Here is a 21,319-nt window from a genome sequence, read left to right on the forward strand (position 1 = left end):
CACAGAGACATAAATCTCAGTGAGTCAGCATATAAATATTATTCTCAGCCTTACATTAAAGGATCAATGTCCACCTGAAATGCAGTCTGTTTCCTCCTGATAGCCATTACAGCTATATACACACATGCTTCTAAGACCCCAGCCAACTGATGTGGTTTTTCAATTACATTTTCTCATCCTTTAAAATAATTTTGCGTTCTCATTGCTTGGGAGCTTCCTCCTTCCCCTCAGAAGTGACTGCAAGGAGCAGTAGATTGGACGCAGCTGACCATCGCCTATGGATGGGGAGAAGCTCATATAGGGACAAATAAGAGAAAAACATCTATTTTCCTCTTTAAGAGTCTCACTGTAGCTGAAGCACAAGCCAGTTCCCAGAGCTGTGTGCTGTCCCCTTTGCGTGGGAACAGTGGGACCCAGAAGGATCCTCATGTCTTCTCCTCCTCCTCCTCCTCTTGCCACTGTCCTGCGGGCTCCCCGTGGCCTTGGCTTAGCTGCTGTATGCTGAATTGCAGGTTACACACATGCCCTTAGCAAACACTGGGAAGAAATCAGATCCCCAGAGTTTTCAGAGTAGGAAATGCTATTTTATAGTGTCTCTTTTCTGGATAAAAGGCTTGAATATTTAGAGGAGGTTAGGCTTACAGCCTCCAGTAGCCTCATTAATAATAAAGGATCTGCTGCTAAGACAGGAAACATCCAAGTATCCCCCCCTTATTATATTTTTAAAATCTATTTCATTTCAAAATCTAAAGTACAGCAGTATTTTTATTTTTATGGCTAATAATCCATTTCATATAAGGCAGGTGGAGTCTGGGGAAAAAATTCCCTATAAAAAAACAGGAATATAAAATCTTAAGAAGTTTAGAGGCATTTGACTGTAAAAGATCACAGAAGTTGTGTTATTCCCGTAAAGAATTGAATTGACCATTTGCACACACCCAGCCTTATATACACTGTACGTGCACGTGAGCGCTTTCCTAAAATAACCCAAGGAAGGGATAGTAACAAAAGCAACAAAAAAAAAAAGATTTCCCAACTTCAGTCTAGAATTGCTCATTGCCAAAATAATAAATACATGACAGCTTGGTGTTCTGTATCATTGTTCATATTGAAGGATCTCAAAGTGCTTTGCAGGCTGGGGAAAACAAAGGGATCATGTTTTTGCTGATGAAATGCATCCATCTCCAGGTCAGGATGCAGCAGGGGTTTGGTGCTATCAAAGTACATCCTTGTTTTGAAAAAAGAGTTGCTTTCTGTTTTCGGACCCTCTTGAGGCACTGAAGATTGGAAGAACACTTGCAGCCCAAAACAGTGTGGTGTCTCTCCCTCTCACTTTGCTACCAGCACTAAGAGTCCCTCTCTACTGTCTCTGTCAGCAGCTCGGGGCTCTTTGCTTTCTGTACCCAATCACAAGCTTATGAGGTCAAGCAGAAATCAGATTTTTAGCAAGTTTCCACCCAGGAAACTCAAACTCTCCAGCTTTCATCCTTTTCTTTGTATTTTAAAACTGAGCCACAGTCCCTCCTGTTTCCCTTGGTGTACAGGCTATATACTGAAGCAGGGGAACATTGTTGATTTCCTCTGTTATGTTTATTTTTAGCTTGGTTTTATTTTTAGTGTGTTTTTATTTTATGTTAGCATATGCTGGGAAATGCCTTGGCAAGTTAACAGGGAAGGTGCTACGAAATGCAATCTGCATTATGCTTTTATTTCCTGTGTGAGCGCCCTCCTCTGTTCCCCCAAAAGTGGGTTTACTGCATCAAGGGGCGTCTGGTTTGGATTCCTTTTATGTGGAAAGTGGATGTCAGGGAGAGAAAATCAGATGGAGGAGGGAGCTGTTTATACATTTTCAATTGCTAAACTTTGTTCAGCAAAGAGGGCCATTTCTGAAGCAGGTTTTATTTGGTTTGTTTTCTTCCTTCCAGGTGCCAAACTTATGCACTGTCAATTTATGAACTGCATCTGTGCTGGTGTGAAAATTTGTGAGGGCCCTGGGTAGAGATGCTGGTGTTTCATTTCCTTCCCCTGGCCTGGGCTGCCCCGTGGTCAGGGACCATGCGCCAAGTGGATGGATCTCAAGGTCACCCCCGATGGGCTGAGACATTCTCAGGTCAAGGTGTACCTCTGTCCCCACTCTGTCCTCCCAGCCAGTGTCCTTGTGAAACCCTGAAGCTTGATCTTGATTCCTTATTCTCTTACCTGTGTGGACACTGCGTGAAGCACACAAAGACTTTTGTCTTCTCCGTGGCCAGTGAAGAAGGAAGCAAGTGCTGGGAGATGCCAAGGTTTGCTTGCAGAGCCCTTGGTGTGCCGCTGCAGCCCTCCTGCCCCTGTTCTGCCCTGCCTTCCCTAATGTTATGTACAGGCATTAGCATTTAATCCACCTTCTGTGAAGAACGTGTCCTTCAGGAGGCTCCCTTATGTTATAGGCCGTAGGAGGTGATGAGTCAACCATCTCCCCTGATGAGCTATTCTTATATCCAGTAGCCCTCTCTGCTGAGAAGTTGCTTCTGATTTCAAGGTGGAAGTTGTTGCTTTTGCTCCATCCTTGTCAGAAATGTCTAAATGCCTCCTGCTACTGATTACTTTTCTGTGTATGTATGTCTGTGCAGAGTGATCAGATCCTCTCACTATCTCTTCTCTGTCATGATAAATATTTTTTTCCTCCTTAAACCTTACAAGTCTTGCAGTCCAGCTATGGTTTCTGCTTGCAGCTCCCTTTTGAAATGCCTTTGCTATTTCTATGTCTTGGTGGTGGATGTTGATCAGAAGTGAATTTCTCTGGACAAGATAGGAGGTGACAGAAATGAGGTGCAGTGTGTTGCTTTGGGGATTGGATATGGATAAGTGTGGTGTTTGAGATATCTGCCGGTGTTCCTCAAGGGTGCATTTTCAGATAAATCCTGCCTGTGTCCTGGCCTCATGGGCAGGTGGGCCATCTGCCCTCCAGAAGGAGTCAGGCCAACTCCTCCCAGGAGAGATGGAAGGTTTGGTCTGTCCTGCCTCAGGCTGGGAAGCTGACTAGACCAAACTTGACAACCCATTCAGACTCATTTTCTGTGCTTCTATAAATTTACTTTGGTGTAGCAAACAACAACAACAACAACAAAAAAGCAAAAAAAAACCATGGAAAGGAACTGTCTGGAAATATATTAAGATTGACCTGTTCTTGATTTTTTTTTTTCTTCCTTTGGCACTATGGCTATGGAGAGGCCAACAAGTCATTTGCCATCTTGCTTGTGCCTTTTCTCTATCTGTGAGGTAGGTGGCAGCGGATTACTCACAGAGCTGTTATATTTTTGCCAAGTTTCTTTGGGACTCATGTACAGAAGCAAACATCTTTTCTTGAGATGGCAACCTCAATGAAGATAGTAATCAAGAAGCATCACCACCGTTGGGTCTGTACACGTAGCCTGCTCCCACAAGGATGGTTGCCATCAGATTTACTGGAAAAGTGAGACCTTTCCCCTTCACAAGAAACACGCCCGAAGGGAGAAATTCCCAAGTGTTTCCAAAACACCTTTTCTCATTTCCTAGCTATTCTCTTTTGCTAGACCACATTGGGGTAAACACCCTTTATCTCATTGATGTTCAGTGCTACAATCCAGACTCCACCAGAGTACATGCAGTGACTACTTTTAACTTCAGGAGATTTGGCTGAAGCCTTTACCTTTCCATCAACATCTCTTATAACCCTCTCTCCCCCAAAATTTTCACCATGAGATAAACTTATAATAATTTTCTCCTGTTAAAGTTGGACCTTGATGATAAGGGCTGTTTTAGGATCAATCTTTGGGTTGAAAGCTTGGGTAGATACTACACCAATTTACGGATGATTTATTATACTTTAGGCAGCTGCACCATATTTGGCTTGGCTTAGCTTGACTTGGGTAAATCCATCAGTATTTTCTGGGTTCCATGAAATAATTTCTGTAAAATGCAAAATTTCAGCTTTTCAGAATTTGTTTTGTCACAACAAAACAATATCTTCCTACCAGCGTTGCCATCACTGGCTCAATGTGCTCCACTGCTGGCAGTTACTTCCTGCTTTTATTTTAGAAAGATGAAGAATCCCAAAGGAAAAGTTTTACTCTAGTTTATGGAATTGATCCCATTTCAGAGCAAAGCTCTTATCATTCCAGAGCAGTTAGGGCCATTACTAGGCTGAATTTCACAAATTTCCAGATCTGAAACTTTCTTTGATGTACGAGTTAGGGGACTTGGTGAGCCCAGAAAATCATGCAGGCTGGTGCTGATGTGGAATAAGTTAGGAGAAAAACCTTGGTATTTTGTAAAAATGTAGTTGACAAATCATTAGTTTGAGCTTCAAAAGATGCATGGATAAAAATAGAAATTTTTTTGGATGTTTCATACAGAAAAAAAAAAATATTGGCTCGTCCCACATCTTATATGGCCTGAATCAGAAATGGGCAAAAGTCAGGAGTTTGCAGCTGCGATACAGGAATTTCATTTATCATCAAAAGGAGAAAGAGCTCCTTCATGCTGAGATCAGAACTGGGCTAACTGCACAATTTCCTCGTCCAGCCTTCGTTAGGGTGTTCCAGCGGCTGGGAGCAGTGATTTATTCCCTCACTTTACGCGAACCCTGGTAAGGCATGTGGATTGTGATGGGGCCAGGCCACATAGCTTGCTTCTCTCTCTTTTTTTTTTTTTTTTTTTTTTTTTTTGTCCTGTACTTGTACACCATCGGGCTCGAGGGTGTACTGCCCCAGAATATCACAGTGATAATTACGGTGATAATAATGATGATAAAGGAAGTGACCAAGACAAAGTTTGTAGGTGGAGATGATACATATTTTAGGCTTACTAGTATATTTGAAAAAAATCAGACAGCTTTAAGTGATGTGACTCCCTCTTCAGGTCTGGACTAGCGGCACCAGTCTTCAAAGCTACGTGTAGAATGAGAACAGCTTCTCAGAATTTGAGTCTATAGGTCTCGTATCGTTTTCAAAATAAAACTTGCTGGATATTTGTGGGACGAGCAGGCTGCTAGTCACAGAGAAAACAGCGATAAGTTAGTCATCTTTTGGGGCAAAGAGAAAGCTAATTATTTCTCAAATATATCTATATGCACATAAAGTTTGTGTGCATGGTGTATATGAAAAGAAGTATTTTGCTATTATATCCTATAATTATCAATCCCATCTCTATAACTAATCTATATAACATTTTTAAATATATAAGAATAAAGTAAGAAACTTGCTGATCTCTAGATCCACTTTATACCAGCATTGCTGGTTACATTTCTAAACTACTGGAAAACCAAAATGTGACCAGTAGTGCTGAAAAGGATCAGTGCTTTGTTACTTCTTATTTAATTAACAGCATTGTCCCGAGTGCCGAGGCTGCCCCCAGACACCACGCTGTCGCTCCGCCAGCACCAGCAGAGCTGCTCCAACCAAGCACTGGGCCTGGCTGGATGTGGCCGGAGGGTGCCACCACCCCCTGCCCCCTCCGAAACCAGTGCTGTGATGAGCGTATGCTCCGTAGCTCAACGTCAACCTCATCAGCAGATGGAGTTAGGTGTCTTGGGGTCCTGGTGGGGCCATCCAGCTGCCCTGTAGCCTACAGCTGCTTGGTGTAGGCTACACCAAGCCTACACCAAGATGTACCCACCATGAGATGTACCCACCGCTCATCTCCCAGACCCGCTTCCCAACGCTTGGTCTGTGATTTGGCTGGATGATCCCCATGTGCCTGGAAGGCACCTAGGGGTAATGGCTTTGTGGTGGCACCAAGAACCATGACAGGAGGGATGCTGTGCACCAGCCGCCTCTCTCCGTGTGCCCGTGGCTGTCAAGGAAGGGGATGGGATGCAAGAGCAAGGCTGGGAAGGGGAGAAGCTCAGCCCCTTCCGCACACGCGTGTGCAGAGGCATGCAGACGAGGAGGTTCGGGACAGTGGCTCCGTCATGGGGAGGTGGAGTCGGGGATGGGAGTGTGCGTGCGTGCGCCGGGGGCACAAGCAGGGAGCAAAGCAACCGCCCGGAGAAGGTGACTGCGGGAGGGGAGGGGAGAGGAGAGGGCTACAATTGGTACCAGATGCCCTCAGAAGCTAATGACCTGACAAACGCTGTGCTCATAAAACAAATTCTTTAAAAAGGAAGCAAATGGAAATATAAGCTAGTGAAAGAATTTGCAGCAGCTGCCCTGAAACCATTTCTCACTTCATAAACAGGTCTGCATTGAAAAAACAGCCCCTTTCTTCTTATTCTCCTTTGTGGTCCCCTCCAGTGCCCACCGGCTCTTTCAGGGCTGTGGCTTGCAGGTTTCCACCATGTCTTTGGCTCGGTGGACTTGTCCGGAGTCAACAGCACATCGCCTTCCCTTAATGACCCTGTCGGCACCGATTTATTTTTCTTTATTATTTATTTTATTTTTTTCTTTTGGTGTTGTTTGTGGGATTTCTAACCATGCATCCTTGACTGGAGAGGTTGAGTGAAGGCAAGAGGCAAAGGCTGGGCAAAATGCAGTGCATAAAAACTGTCGGCAGCCCTGTGCAAACCAGGGAGCAGAGGGGAGGCATTCGGGTGCAGCTCCCTCCCCTCCTCTCCCCATTTATCACCGAAGCAGCAGCACCTCTGCCCCTGCTTCAGAAGGGCTGATGTCAGTTTTTGCACCTATACCATTTGGTAAAGGAGAAGACTTGACCCCCAGATAACCAGGGCATTTTCCTGGGGGACCTGTTGTGTCAGCCCCATGTCTTGGCCTCTTTCCATCCCAGGTAATTAATCTATTGGCTGCATTTCACTCATGGAGACTGTAGCCATCTGGCCAGTACTCCTCTTACTCACCATGGGATTATTTGTGATGCTTAATTAATCAGTCCTAACGACTGGTCCTTGGTGGGAAGCTGCTGCCATAAGGAGGGGGCTGTTTATTTCCAAGGGATGGGTGACACAGTGCTAGCTTTCCTGGGACCTCTTGTAACTTGAGGTGGTGCATGGGGGAGGGTAATTCCTCCTCTTATCTGCATCCACCTTGGTGGCCACAGCTGAGTCTGCAGAGCTGGACAGGTATGTATTGAGATGGTCTTGATTCCAAAGACCCTGGCATCAACGTGCACAGACTTGAAATGGTGTGTGGGTCTGTGGGAAGAGCAGAGGTGCTGAAGACCATCAAAGCAGAGTGGGAAGGGGACAGCAGTGGGGTGGAGGGACAGCTGTGGCATGTCCAGCTTCTCCCTTCCACCACAAGCTGAGGTGTAGCTGTGTGAACATGAAGCTCAGGAAATTCTGCTGCCTGGTCTAGGGGAGGACTGTGCACAGTTTGAAGAACATCTCATGGATGGTTACCTAATATCTGCAGAGGTTTATTCTCCAGCTAAGCCGTTCCTTGCAGTTGGAGAATCCTTTGTGAGTTCTCTGATGTCTAATACAGGGTTTGACATACCCATTGCCCTTCTATCAGCAAAGGCTTTAAAAAGATCTTTTCTTCCTGACCATCTGTTGCAACAAATCTTGTCTTATTCTGCACTAAGTCTGACTGAAATTGAGGTGTGGATTCAAGTTACCAGGAAGGAGAAACACCCAGTGCTACTGTCTGGGCTTTATTGCCTTTGGAAAGTGCAGATCCCTTCCTGTCCTCTGTCTATCCCCAAACAGTAGTGTCTGAGACACACGTGTGAGCAGAGTATTTATGGGAGGACACACGTCAGTGGCTGAAATCATGCCCGAGTCTAACGGAGTGCTTCCTGTGGCACTGCAGAGCACAGTTTTGGGAGGCCTCTTGCCACAAGTTCTCTGGTGTCCAGTATGATTTGAGCATGTTGGAGATGAGAAATTGTCACGTGGTAGAGACCACCTTGCTGCGGGAGAAGCTGCATCCCCCTCAGAAAGGTACTACAATGACTGCTGTTTATGGCTTTACTCCTTGGGCATTCAGGAGTGCTGCTTGATAGGACCATCTGAAGCCAACTTTCCCCTTTTGATAATGGGAAGGTTGTGGCCTTGCTGGATATGCCATCTGCCTGCCCTCTCCCTGTCCCTTCCCTTCTCTTGGTCCACCTACACCGAGGATCACCAGCCCCTTTGGTGCCAGGCTGTGTGCCAGCTCTGTGCAGTGCAACCTGCACACCCTGGGGCAGAGAAGCTGGAGCAGCCCCACCAGACAGCCAGAATTTTGGAAGGTGCATCGTTGGGCCATACATCCTTTTATCAGCTTGGAAGGACACGATGGGCTGTGGGAAGGTGTGGGCTGGGGTTAGGCTGAGGTCTAGCCAAGGCAGAGCTGGGAAAAAAAAAAAAAAAATACCCTCTTGGCATCATTGTCAGGAGATTTCAAGCTTGGAAGAAGCTGGGGCTGATGGATAGGTGCACATCTGTGACCCGCTGAGCATCCCACACAGGTGCCACTCGGAGAGAGCCCCTCCTTGATGAAGTAGTCCTGGGACCCGCTGGTTGATCCCTTCCCTCTTCTCCTCCATAGCTGTGTCCATGGTGCCTGTGCGGGGTCGGGGAGCTGCATGCGGCCGGCGCTTGCTCACGCTGACACCCTCAACTGTTCCTCTGATGGCCCGAGGCACATGGTGTGCACCGTCACCTGTGAAAAGGGCTTCGTCCCCTGCTCCAGCAATGGGAAGATCCTGGGCTCCACACAGGTGAGTGGACCTCAGGGTGGGGGTAACCTCATGGCTCATTGGACAGAGGGACAGTTAAGTTTAACCACCCCGAGGTGGTTGGAGTGACCCCAGGACACCTTGTTCCTCCAGCCCTAACCTCCTCGATGTTTTTCCAACAAACCTCAGCCCAGTGGAGGCTCTGGTGCCGGTGGTCCTGCTCTGGACACCCCTCTCCCTCCCTCGCTGCAGTCCTCCTAGCTCTCCTAGCCCAGTGCTGCCTGCAGACACAGCTCTGTCAGGCTAAAAACCACTGCAGGGGATGTCCCACACCAGGGTGGTGCACTCCTGCAGAGGGACAGGTAGACATTTCTGTTCCTCAGATGGGCATTGCTGGGAGGGTTAAACATCCCTGGGATGTTTTCTCTCTTAAAGCTGAAGTTAGTGGCTCAGGAAAAAATGAAGTCATTGCAGAGCGACTATATTTGGAGGCAGCCGACAGCACGGAGAGCTTTTCTTCCTTTGTGTTGTATTGCAATAACACTGCCCATGCCAGCGGGGCAGCGCAGAGGTCACCATGAACGAGTTCATCCCACTTTCCAGAGTGCTGGGGGATGCCTCGTAAAAGTCACAAGCCAGCATGGCTCTCAGCTGTTGATGGAGGAGACCTGGGATCACCGTGTCCCTGGGAGCCGAGCTGCCTCGGGTCCGGGCAGTCACCTTGTCAGGGCCGTGGGCACAGCGTGTCCTGTTCTTAGATTGTTCCTGGAGGGGGAACAGGAGCCTCTGGGGCTGCGCTGGTCCCCACGTCAGCCTGAGGGAGAGCGTGAACTCTCACGGAGTGGAGACAGATGGAGGTGAGTCAGGCCACGGCGACAGGGAGGACCCTTCCTCTCCTCTGAGAATTGCAAACACTCATGGTGCCTGGCAGGCAGGTTTCCCATGCTGCAGCCACCGGTGTTCACCGAAGAAGATGTGGGCACTGGGAAGTGCAGTGGAGCGACTGGGATGCACTGCTTGGCCCCTTGATACCAGGGAGGTTATTAATTACACGGCCGCACGGCTCTGTGGGCCAAGGCATGCCCAGGGAAAACAAAATGTTCCCGTTTTCTGAAATGAAACCGCACAAAATAAATCTGCCTCGGGTGACAGTTTTCCTGAGTTTGGCAGCAAGATGGGAAACTTCTGGACAGAGCTTCACCGTGTGGCTGTCACAGCAGATGGCAGCTTGCAAGTGCCCTGCCCTGAGCCCTCCAGTGATGTTACTGGTTTGGCTGTGTGACCCTACTCATCTTGAGGCTTTTGAGGAAAATGCATGCAGTTCTCCTGGAGTATCCTCTCCGCCTGGTTTGGCTACACCATGATCCTGCTGCACACCCAAGAGTACCAGACTCAAATTTAGTGATGTCCTTCAGAGCCACCACATCCACGTTCAAACAAAATGTGTTGACTGGGAGGACAGGTCACACACTTGACTGTACAAGCAGTGTGGTTGTACTCAGCCAGTGCAGGGACATCAGGAACAGTTAAAAGACACCTCTTTGGTCTGCAGCCCCTGCCTGAGGACTGCTGGGCTGGGGTTAGTGGTCTAGGAGTAGAAATCAATGAACAGCTGGGGTTGGAAGGGACCTTGAAAAGATCATCTAGCCCAAGCCCCCTGCCATGGCTAGGGAGACCTTTCTCTAGGCCAGGTTGCTCGTGGCACACAGTCATCCACCACTGTTTTGACGCAGCCCGTGGCACATGTTGATCAAGTTTAGTGGTGGGACCACTGTGGGGTTCTCATGAAGTCCCCAGCTGTGGAAGAGGGGCCAGGTAATTAGGATTTGTAAATGAGGTTATATGAACCTCTGATTTTGGTGGGGTCTCTAGGGCTGAGGCAAGAGAGAATCTGTGCATTTAGGGAAAAACAATCAACAGCAGAGCTGCCTGTCAACAGCCGAAATAAGACTTGAGCTCTTAGGGGAGAAAATTGCAGTGCACAGAGCTGGGAATAACTTGTAGCTCAAGAAGTTGTAGTGTATCTTGAAGGGATTTTCCTTTTCCCCTTGACGTGCTCTGGCGCTGCTCAGGCAGCATGCGTGCAGCTGGCATTTTCTAGAGGCACGGAATTACAGACCGAGTGTTAGAAGGTCTCTTGTGCAGGTGACTTGTGTGTTACCCCAAGGGCCATTTGCTGTTTTCATACTTCAACATACTTCAGAAGTCACCCTGTGAACAGGTAAGAGCTTCATGACTCAGTGTCCAGAGTGGGGAGAAAAGGCACATTGGGGGAGGAAAAATGGGGGAAAGCTCTCTGAAACCTGGGTTATCCCTTTGTCCTGTGGTGGCAAACCAGGGGATTAAAGCTCAGTGGCAGGGGTCTGATGGAGCCTTGCTTTCTTTGCAGCAGGAGGTGGTGCTGACGTGCAGTTCGGGATGGTGGGACAGAACTGTGACTTGTGACCCTGTTGACTGCGGTGTCCCTGACCAGTCCCACGTGTACTACGCCGAGTTCTCCTGCCCCAAGGGGACCACCTACCTGCAGAAATGCTCCTTCTCCTGCCTCCACCCAGCCAAGCTTCAAGGTACAACCTGGACTGCTGAGAGATTTAACTACCCTTTTCGGTGCCACCTTTCCATGCCTGTCCCAAGCTGTTCAAACAGAGCATTGCTACTTTGAATTTCCCAGTTATTCTGGCTTCTGACAACCGGGTTGGCTCTTGAGAGGCTTCCCGAAATGATGGGCATCCATCCCCCTTAAGCGGAGACACCATAGTGTGGGGATAATTCCTTCTGACTCCCATCCCCTGCCTGACAGCCCTTATCTGTCCATCTCAGGGTGGAGGGAGGTCTTCTCCTGATAGCTGGTGAGGTCTGGCAGCCTCCAGTATCATGGGGATGAGGGAGGCAAGAAGTGTGCAGGCAGCCAGTGCGGACAGAGAGGACTTCAGACAGCCAAAAATGGCTCGGTGCCCGGTGGCTGTGGGAAAGCCTGTGGTTCAGGAGGCCTGGGGCTGTATAAAGCCATAGAGACTGATGCCCACAGCTGCAGAGCAGCCTGGGAGATGTTCACCACCCAGACACACAGCAGTCCCCCAGACACGCCACGGCCTGGCTTTCATTCTGCCGACTCCATCAATAGCCGCAGGAATGTTTTTAAGCCAAGTCGGAGAAAGAGAGCTACTGTTCCTGTCTATGCAAGGCTGAGCTGGATGGGATTTCGGGGGTAATTGCCTTGACAGCTTCAAGCATTGGGACTTTATGTGAGTTTCCACCAGCGCCTTTGCTCTGAACAATCACATACAACAAATCATTTTAATGGGTGCCCTATTTTATGGAGACATTTATAGCTGAAACGTATGAAAATCATTTACTTTTTTTTTTTTTTTTTTTTTTAAGTTAAATCTAAGGAGCAAAAAATGCAGCGAATTAAGGTCTCATTTCATGACAGGGGGATGCCAGCAGATCCCCAGCGTGAGCTGATCAAAGGGCAGCACACAAACGCCGACTTGACAGCCCAAATTCTGCACAAGCTGGTGCCCGTTGCCTTGGGCGGGTCAGTTGAGGGCAGGGCTTTAGTCTGATCTCTCACTCCCAGCCGCCTCTTGCTCCCGCTGAAGTCAACGGGAGGTTTGCCACGGGCTCCCCTCGGCGGGAAGGCGTCCCCTCGGTGGAGTGCCCTGGGTGACTTCCAGGGGCTGACACGACGGCTGGCGGTGCTTGGCCGAGGCTGCCGAGCCGCGCGGGTAAACTCTTCGAGGTCCAGCTGACAACGGCTGGAGCTGTTGAGACAGGGACGTGCTTGACGCTTGTTCTCCCCGAAGGCTCGCATCCTTACGGGCAGGCTCTCAAGGCTAATAAATGCTAAGAATAGGCCGGGACAGGATGACACGGCTGCGTGGCGCTCAGAGGCGGGGGACAACCCTCGGCAGCGCCGGCCCGTCAGGAACGCAAGCGCTGAGCGGAGGCATGGTCTTGCCCCTGGTCCAAGAGCTGTTGTAGCCAGAGCAGTGATCCTATAAAAAGAAAGCGATGCTCGAAGGGAGTGTGGAGAAGTCTGGCTGCACCGGGAACCTGCTGATCCAGGCTTCTCAGTAGGAAAAGTCCCATTCGCTCCAGTCCAGCTTTTTTTTTTTCTTGCTCAGCAGTTCCCAGTGAACCACCCTACATCCACACCATGTGGGTGATGCAGTCCTGGACACTTACCACAGGCACACAGAGCTGTGCAGTTTTGGCCACCCACTAACTGAGTGAACCCAAAACCCTTTTTTTCTAGAGGGACAGCAAAGAGCTGGGCTGTAACACTCAGCCCAAACCTCTAGTAATGGGTGGTTTGAATTCCCAGTCACACCAGTTAAGGTTCCCATGTCTGTCCTCCTGGCACTTCCCATCTTGTGCTGCACATGTAGCACAGGGTATGACATCTTGTAAGGGTAGGTAATGACAAGCTGCAAAAAGCACCTGGGGAGAATGAAGATGGACTGAAATGGATATGACAGATAGGTGTCATAAACAAAAGCCTCCAGCCTACTGAAGGACTATCCTGAGGCATCACCAGAGGGGGGGGGGGGGGGCGGGTTTCAAGGGGAAGTTTTGGGGGAGATTTACAGAACCAAGATCCTTTCTCCATCCCCTAGAAGTTGTCCCTTTCCTGCCTCTGTCTGCATTCAAGGAATTTGAATTTCTGCCCCATCCTGACCGAGGAGTCATGCAGTGGAATCCATGGTCTTTGTATGTGTCGCCTCCTTTGTCATCAGTATCCACTCTAACAAGAGGACTTCTGCTGGTTGCTCTGAGCTTCCCTCAGCAGGACTCCATCCCGGGCTCAGCTGTAACCCTAACACACTGCTTCTCTTTCGGGGCTCAGGATCAAACCAGTGGCTGACCTGCCTGGAGGACGGCCTCTGGTCGCTGCCCGAAGCCTACTGCAAGCTGGAGTGCGACGCTCCCCCCGCCATGGCCAACGCCAAGCTCCTGGTCCTGCGGTGCCTGCAAGGGAACCACGACGTGGGCTCTGTCTGTCGCTACAAGTGCAAGCCTGGATACCATGTGGCCGAGAACGCAGTGGGCAAGCCTAAAAAGTAAGTCTCTGGCAGGTCTCTTATCACCGTTCCCTTCCTCTTCTCCCAGCGTGAGCAAGGAGGAGAGCTGATGATACGTTGGCAGTCTTGAAGAGCTGATTTGATAGGTACAAAGCAGAGCAGCTTGCTCGGGTCGTGCGGGTTTCTTGAAATATTTGAGGCATTCCCCTGGTTTACGTGGAAGCAGGTTGGAGCAAGATGTAAACTGCTGTTGCACACAAGTGTATGTTAAGTGCCTTAACCTAAAGCATGCGAATTTTCCCCTGGACCTCAACGCACTCATCACTTGGTGAAAATTAAGCATGTACATAAGTGTTTGCAGATTCTCAGGTAATTAGATGTAACAAGATGCTGGAAGATTCCTGGAGCTGCTGTCTTTCCTAAAAGCGATAAAACGTAGATCCAAGGCACTGGGGATTGTAAGAATGAATGACTGTCTTTTGTCAGGGTTAACATTTTACCCCCCTGCACGTCTTGGCTAAATTTAATCTCAAGCATTGGTATTTCAATTGGAGAAGATTTTTCCCGATGCTTCGGGGAAAAATTCCTGGTGATTCACTAGCCCTGCGCTCAGCCAATATCGTGATGCTGGGGGGTAAAGCAGCATTTTGTCTGTGATGCCTCCAGCTGAAGTCCCTGTTGGGTATGGTCACTAAAGATTCCCTGGCACTGGCTGGGTCCTCCCTAGAGTCTTGACACTAGCCCAAATCAGGTAATTATGTGCTAATTGTTTAATGCCCCCTTCCAGTTTTAATTGGATGCAGACTTCATCTCTACTTTGCTCTGGGGTAGGGTTGTTGTGCACTGGCAAGCAGTTGCCAAATTTCTTGCCTCGTAATGAAGGAAGTGGTTTCTGTAAACAGCTTTTCGCAGTGTTAGGAGCATTTCTTGGGCCAAGGGGAGCTGAGCAAATTATGATTATGGCTATGATCACATGGGCTGCTTTGCAAACTGCAGAGCAGCTTGCGTGCCTGTGGCATTTCAGGCACTGGACATGCAATCAGATCAACTCAGCTTGCAAAGTTAGGCCATCTCAGCCGTGCTGCAGCAACTGCTGGTAAAAAGGATGCCCTCTGGGAGTTCCTGAGGCTCCTCTGATGTGTGCATAACTTCCATATGGGTCTGAACAGCCTGTGAGGCAAGGCAAGGAAAATCATGCAAAGTGGTTTACATTTTCATAGCAATGCATGTTGACATAGCATTTTCACATTTGCTGTTATGATTACTACTAATTTGTCTAACATCTTTGGTAGAGTACGATCCTGTCATGGTAAGCAAAAAAGCATTAACAGAAAGAAAACTCATTGCTTTCTTATCATGCAGATTAACCGCTATGTGAGCAGCCTGATTCAAAGCAAAAGCCTTTCCTTGGAAGTGTAAATGTTGGTGTGCCACCTCATCTGGAGCTCTGTGTATACACTCAGCATGAGTACGAACCCCATGGCACCTGTAGTGAGTCGCAGCTTACCGGCCAGTAAGCAGGCCAGTCAGTTGCTGGATTGCTGGAAATCCTTGTGGTGTTTCAGTCCCGGCTGGCAGAGGATGGGAGCTATCAGAGTGAGAGCTTGTTTGCTTTCTTCTGGCCAGCTTTGGAGAAAGCGAGTTGTTGAGGGTGATGGAGAGCTCTGGAAGGGGCCGGCACTGGTGGGGTGTGGGTTCCTGGTGTGCAAGCAGGGTCTCAGCTGAGGATTTGGACATCAGGTTTTGGGGTCTTCTGAAGTCTTTCTGGGTTCAGGAAACTGAGTTCTTGATCTGTCATCTCCCTGTCATCCATCAACCCAGCAAGCACCAACCTTGCTAAAGGATTTAGTGCCATACAGGTGTTGATGGCGTAAGAAAGCAAGGCTCTCGATGTGTACTATATATTGAACAAAGTCAGGCATGATCCACGGCTGGCACTGAAGACTTCTCATGGCAGCTAGCTAGCTCAACCTTGGAAATAGTGTCAGGCTCCCTTTGAATTATTCCCCTAACTCTAGCGATTGTGCCCTTTTAGAGGGGAACAGTGGAGGGAGTGTGATCCCCAGCTGGCCTCGCCAACAGCCATGGGGCTCTGACTGTTTCCCGGGGAAGGTGCAGAGGCATCTTTGGGTGTCCATTTCATCCCAAGGGATCAGCCCACTCTGCTACTATGCCAAAGGCACACACAACTTCTCACAGCACTGTTACAAGAAGCTTGGTCATTTCCTTCAAGGGCTGCTTGTAGGCACCTTCCTTCAGGGATGGGTCTAGGACAGTTTATCTGTAATATGAGTGAGCGGGATCTCAACCCCGTCAGGGCTCAGCATCACCTCCTGACTAGCTGCTTTTGTGACCAGCCTTCTGCAGTGCCTTTCTCTGTCATGTACCTCGTAAAACACCACGGCTGCTACAGCTGGACTGGGGAACCAAGCCCTGGGGCTTGCTCCTCATGCAGCAGGGCCACGGTGCCCACCTTATGCAGGCCTGAGCCATGGCTGTCTCTGTCCAAGCTGAGATGCTCTTGGACACAGATGTTCATGCGATTCCATCACTTCTGTTTTGTTTGTTGAATTTTACTGCAAGGGCAGTAAGGATGCTTAGAATCTTGCAATCTCAGTTTAAATTAATTTCTCATAGCATAAATGAAAGAGAAAAAGGGGATGAAGAAATCCATTGTCTCTGAGAAGATGCTTTTATCTATTAACCTGGGTGAGAAAAGGCCCTTCAGAAATCACTGCTTGTCAACAAGGGATCCTTGAGGAAATCTTGAATGTGTAGTCAAGATCTTGCCAGAGATTTGCCACCTTTCGGCTGGCAGGATCATCTGACTGATGATGCAGACATGAATGGTAAAGCTTTTTTGACTCTTCCTGAAGGAAATCTGTTTTCAGCCTGGAGAGTCCACGTAACAGCCTGGTTTCCAGCTGCCAAGCTATTTCACATCTAACCCCACAATAACGGTAACAAGGGGAACTTAAGGTATGCATTTGTGCTTTGTGATTGGGAGCTCTCTGGTTTTGGGCAGCATCTGTCCAGTGGCAGCACCAACCCACCCACCTGGATCACACAGAGAAATCAACTGTTAGGAAGCAACATTTGGCATCGTTTGGAGTTGCAGCATAGAAAAGAGCTGGCCTGAAACTCAGAGGTCAGATACTTTGGGGAATATGGACAACACCTCTGCAGTGGTCCTTGATGTTTTTTCCACCGTGAAGTGCCATCTGAAGCAGCTCTTTAATAGCAATATTTAGGACATCCCCCAGAGGAGCACTCTAATGCTGAGAGGATGCTCTCAGTTTGGGGACCAAAAAGGTCAGACCCTGCAGAGGGGTTGTTTCACTCGCACTATGCAGGATGATTCCTTGGAGAGAAGAGATTTGAGGATCTCAAAGCCACCTTTGTGAGGGCTTGAGCCCCTTCTGCTAGCTTGAGGGTATGGAGCAAAGAAGGACGAGGCACCCAGGTCTTTTCAGGCAGCCTTGAAAGTCTCAGCCTGCGTTTTGACCAAAGATCAAGGGAACACAAGGCAGACCTCTGATTGAGCTTCTGTGGAGGTGTCAGCCCCTCCACATCCTCTCCCTGTTCAAAGACCTCAGAGACCACGAAAGGGGGAGAGGAGGTGGGAGAACGTGGAGGAGAAAATGGACTGGAAGGAGTTAGTAAACTGAGGGGCTGGAAATGCATCAGAAATATCACAGCGGGCAAATCTGGACAGCCTAACCCAGGAGCATCGGAGGGCAGCACGGCGCCAGGCCGCGGTACTTTTGTGGTGGGTGCAAAGGCGTGGGGTGCTCGCTGCTCCTGCCCACATCTGGCCCCTTCCAGATAAAAGGCAAACACCCGTGGGGCAGAGGGAGCCGAACACCCAGGTAAAGAAAACACAGACTGTCAACCGGACTCCTGTGTCGCTTCCCCCTCTAAGGTCTCTGATGAAGATTTACAGCCCAGGTTGCCCAGGCTGTTTGCAGCACAGCAGCGGAGTCCCTACAAGCTGGTGTTGTTTTCTTCCAGTTTATTGACAAATCTCCCTCCTTCCCCTCTTTTTTTTTTTTTTTTTTTTTGAAGCCTCCTGTCATAGCAGATGAGGCTTTAGGCTCATTTATCACCATTCCTCTACGGTGGGCCCGTTTCCCCCCAAGCTGGCCGCCCCAGCACATGGCTGGATCCCAGCCAGGCTCCTGCGTGCTCAGCTCCCGGAGCTGGGTGAGTGCTCGTGCCTTCCCGTCAGACGCAGCCCTCGCTGGCCTCAGACGTCTCCCCTGCCTCCTCTACCCATTAGGCCTCCGCTTGCCCGGTTGGAGGGGGAAGCTTTGACTCTGATTTTCCTGGCCTCCTTGTTAATCCTCGAGAAATGCTGCTAACCCAGATCAGAAGAAGTCGAGGGGTCTGGAAATTTCAAGCTGCTATGAAGTTGTGTTTTCATATATATATATATATATATATATATATATATATATATATTATTTTTTTTTATTTTTTTTTTTTTAAACAAGCCTCTCCCTTCCCTTATCTATGCCTTGATATAAACCGCTCACTTCATTCATATGTGCAGCAGTGGTTCACATGACACCTTCTACCCCAGGGTCAGCCCAGGCTAGCCCTGTTTGAAGTTGCCCAGCACAGATGCTGGCACTGGGGTGAACCTCTGGAGCCAGGAGGCTTCTCCCCCCAAATCTAGGCAGGGTGCAGGTCTGGGGAGAGGTGGGAGAGGCTGTGCATGGTGCCGGACCCTGCTGGGATCACTCCTGCACCACGTCAAGGCAAGGAGCCCTGGGTGAAGATGATGGGGCTCTGAACCACAGTGCGCCTGTGAAAACTGCAGTTCCCATGGCGTGTCCTTCCCACGCTTGTCCCCTCTCCCCAGGTCTTCCCAGGCAAAGGGTCTCTGCTGCTATTCGGAGGAGCAAGGGGGATGTGCTGTGGCTTCATCAGTTATATCCCGGTGGCCTGTGGGGGAGTGAGAAGTAGCATGTGGCCGGGATGCTCCTGGTTTGTAAAAGAGTTTGCTCAGTGCCTGAGGCATCGCTGTTGCAGTGAAGCTTTGCACCACCAGTTTGCTCCTATTGCTGTAATGCCATCAGCTTAATCCCCAGCTATTTACCCCTTGCAAGTTGTACAGCTGGATCACACCCTGTGTGCCAGGCAATTCAAGAAGGGGGAAAGTGATGCTTGAGGCCCTGGACATCCAACACGGGATCAGTACCTCTCGGCATGCTACTTGCCTTGACTTTAAAGGTGGGCAAAGCAAATGGTTCAAACAGACATGGAAGGAGGCAAGGGCTGATGGGGACATCTTTGAAAGGCAGTGACCATCATCCCAGTGGAAAGGGTGTACAGCCAAGAAAGTTAGATTAGGGGTGGGCTGAAACCACAGATGTCCACAGTGGGATCCAGAGTTGCTCCTCCTCACCACCCTTCCAAAATATTATGTAGCTGCAGTTTCCTTCAGTCAATTCAAGGCTACTGCTCTCGGCGTGACTTTGCAGCACCACTTGCTGCTCAGGTGCTGACACCGCAGCCCCCCACGCTCCCAGTGTGGTTGGGTGGGAAGGTTTGTGTGGAGCTCTGTGCTGGAGGACCTGCCATGTCCCACCCCCTCCCCTCCCCTCCCTGCCTCCACCTTACCTGATGAATTCATTGCAGCAGCGACCCAGCGTCCCACTTATACAGTCCTTAGGAAAAACAGATCCCTGATTTCTGAAGAGAGAAGGGGAAACTCTAAGAGCTGCAAATATTTGAAAAGATGCGAATGTTTCGAAAAACCCTCAAATTTCCCATCCAGGAGTTCCCAGCAGAAATGTGATGGAGATCAGCTCCTGCCCCCGGTCTGATGGTGTGGTGCAGATGAGGTCCCCTCACTGCTCTGGGCTGTGTGACCCTGCGTTGTGTGTTGGGGGGTAGTCCCACACGATGTCTGCTACTGCTCAGGGCAAGGGGCAATTTAGTGCCTCCTCCTGGGAGTTTCTCTAACCCAGTTAAACCCCTCTCCGCGTACCTGCAGCATGCTATAAACCCCATAACACTGCACCTGGAGCCCTGCCTGCTGGCACTGGCGGTGGGAGAGGGCAGGGGCAAGCAGCTGGAGCAGGCTGTCTAGTAAAGGAGGACAGGAACAGAGCGGGGGAAGTCTCGTTAAAGACAGAGCAATCAGCACTGCCTCGGATAAAGTCCATCAGCGCTGTCAAAGCCGGGAGTTGTGGTGACTGACATGTCCTCTTTTGGGAGAGCAGTCCCCAGCCAGCCCGATGTCTCATGGGGGTTTGATGCTTCTCTGTAAAAGATGCAGCCCCTCTATCGCTGCCAAAGGCAGGAGACTGAAAAGCGGGTGGGCTCCACTCCTGGATTTTTTCTTCCTTTCATTTTTTTGGCAAGTGGGTTGCGCCTGGGCTGTTTTAGCAGCACAGGATGGTATTGGTCTGCTGTGGAGAAAGCGGGATTGACAGATCTGGCTGGAGTACAAAAAGGAGCCTCAGGAGTAGCTGGGCGCAGGCCAGTAGGATTTACTGGTGGAGGTTCACTCCATCCAGTGAAGTATGTAGCTACTGGCGGTGGGACAAAGCAGCCCAGGGGCTGCAGGGCAGAGGGGAATGGTTTAGGGGCACCCTGAGAGGTAGGGAGCAACGGGGTGGTGAATGCAAGGGGAAAACATCCAGTGCTCCTAAATCAGTGTGATTTCCTCCCCATGAGGGGAAAAAAAAGTTGTGGTTGGGTGTGGGCTATCCCTTCAGGAGGATCTGCCCATGGTGAGGGGTGAGGTCTGGGAAAGCCCCACACAGGGGGCTTGGTTGTGCTCCGGGAGAGATGTCTCTAGGCTGCTCCTGCCTCTGTGGGATGCTTGGTACAGCCAAGGTGGGGTTTGTTTGGGGTGCTGTGGCCCAGCCTGGTGTCTGTGTTTCCCTAGGAAGTTCCTGAAGGTCCAGTGCCTGGAGAACGGGCAGTGGGAAGCGGGGCGCTGCGTCCCCGTGGTGTGCGATCCACCTCCGCCCGTCTTCGAAGGCATGTACAACTGCACCCAGGGCTTCAAGCTGGACAGCCAGTGTGTCCTCAGCTGCGAGTCGCAGGGACACCAGGTGAGTGACTGGGGTGGGAGGCAGAAATCAGCCAAGCCTTGTGCCTTAGAGCACCCAAAACCAGCAGGGCTTGCTGCTCCCTGTTGCGCAGAGGGGTCCTGCGGCTGCTTGGCCATCCCTAACGCCGAATGCCCTCGTACCACCAAACAGCAGTTGCCCTACAAACCCAAAGCCTTTCTTGCTGTATACCAGTCATGGTACAGGGTGCACTGCTGCCTGGGGATGCCCTGCTGCTCCCTGGTGACCCTTCCAAAAAACAACCGGCCTGAGCAAACCTGCTTGCCTGGAGTGAAAAGGGTCAGAAAGAAAAAGTAGAGGGTTTCCAGTGGGTTTGGGGAGCTGTTGCGAATGCATTCGCCTGGGATGATGGGCAACCTTGCTGCAGCAGGCTTGCTAACCAAGGGGCTTGTGTGGGGATGGAGGCTGCTGCCTGCCAGGCTCTTCCACCCAGGTTTCACATCCAACCTGCTGGAAGGGTCTTGTTAAACAAAGCAAAGTCAGTTCCCTCTGGTGGGGTCCAGCAGCAGCTGGAAAACAATCTGGTTTCTGGTCAGCACTGTGAAGCACTCGTAGGCTGGACCAGATGGCTGCAACCCAGCCGGCCCCAGGACTTCCCTCCGGACTTCACTGGCGGGGGGGGGGTCCCTG

The 21,319-nt window shown here is 50.0% G+C and overlaps 1 protein-coding gene across 1 annotated transcript in view; it reads left to right on the top strand.

The window, feature by feature from the left end:
* PAPPA2 (pappalysin 2) overlaps nucleotides 1-21,319 on the top strand; it is a 93,548-nt gene that overhangs the window by 50,443 nt on the left and 21,786 nt on the right. Inside the window, exons 14-17 of the mRNA XM_042786352.1 lie at nucleotides 8,448-8,619; nucleotides 10,967-11,144; nucleotides 13,427-13,640; nucleotides 20,503-20,671. Coding sequence (XP_042642286.1) covers nucleotides 8,448-8,619; nucleotides 10,967-11,144; nucleotides 13,427-13,640; nucleotides 20,503-20,671 — 733 coding nt within the window. The remainder of the gene's footprint in view (nucleotides 1-8,447; nucleotides 8,620-10,966; nucleotides 11,145-13,426; nucleotides 13,641-20,502; nucleotides 20,672-21,319) is intronic.

This window comes from Tyto alba, unplaced genomic scaffold (genome assembly GCF_018691265.1).
Source record: "Tyto alba isolate M040663 unplaced genomic scaffold, T.alba_DEE_v4.0 Super-Scaffold_1000006, whole genome shotgun sequence".
In the NCBI taxonomy this organism is placed as follows: domain Eukaryota; kingdom Metazoa; phylum Chordata; class Aves; order Strigiformes; family Tytonidae; genus Tyto; species Tyto alba.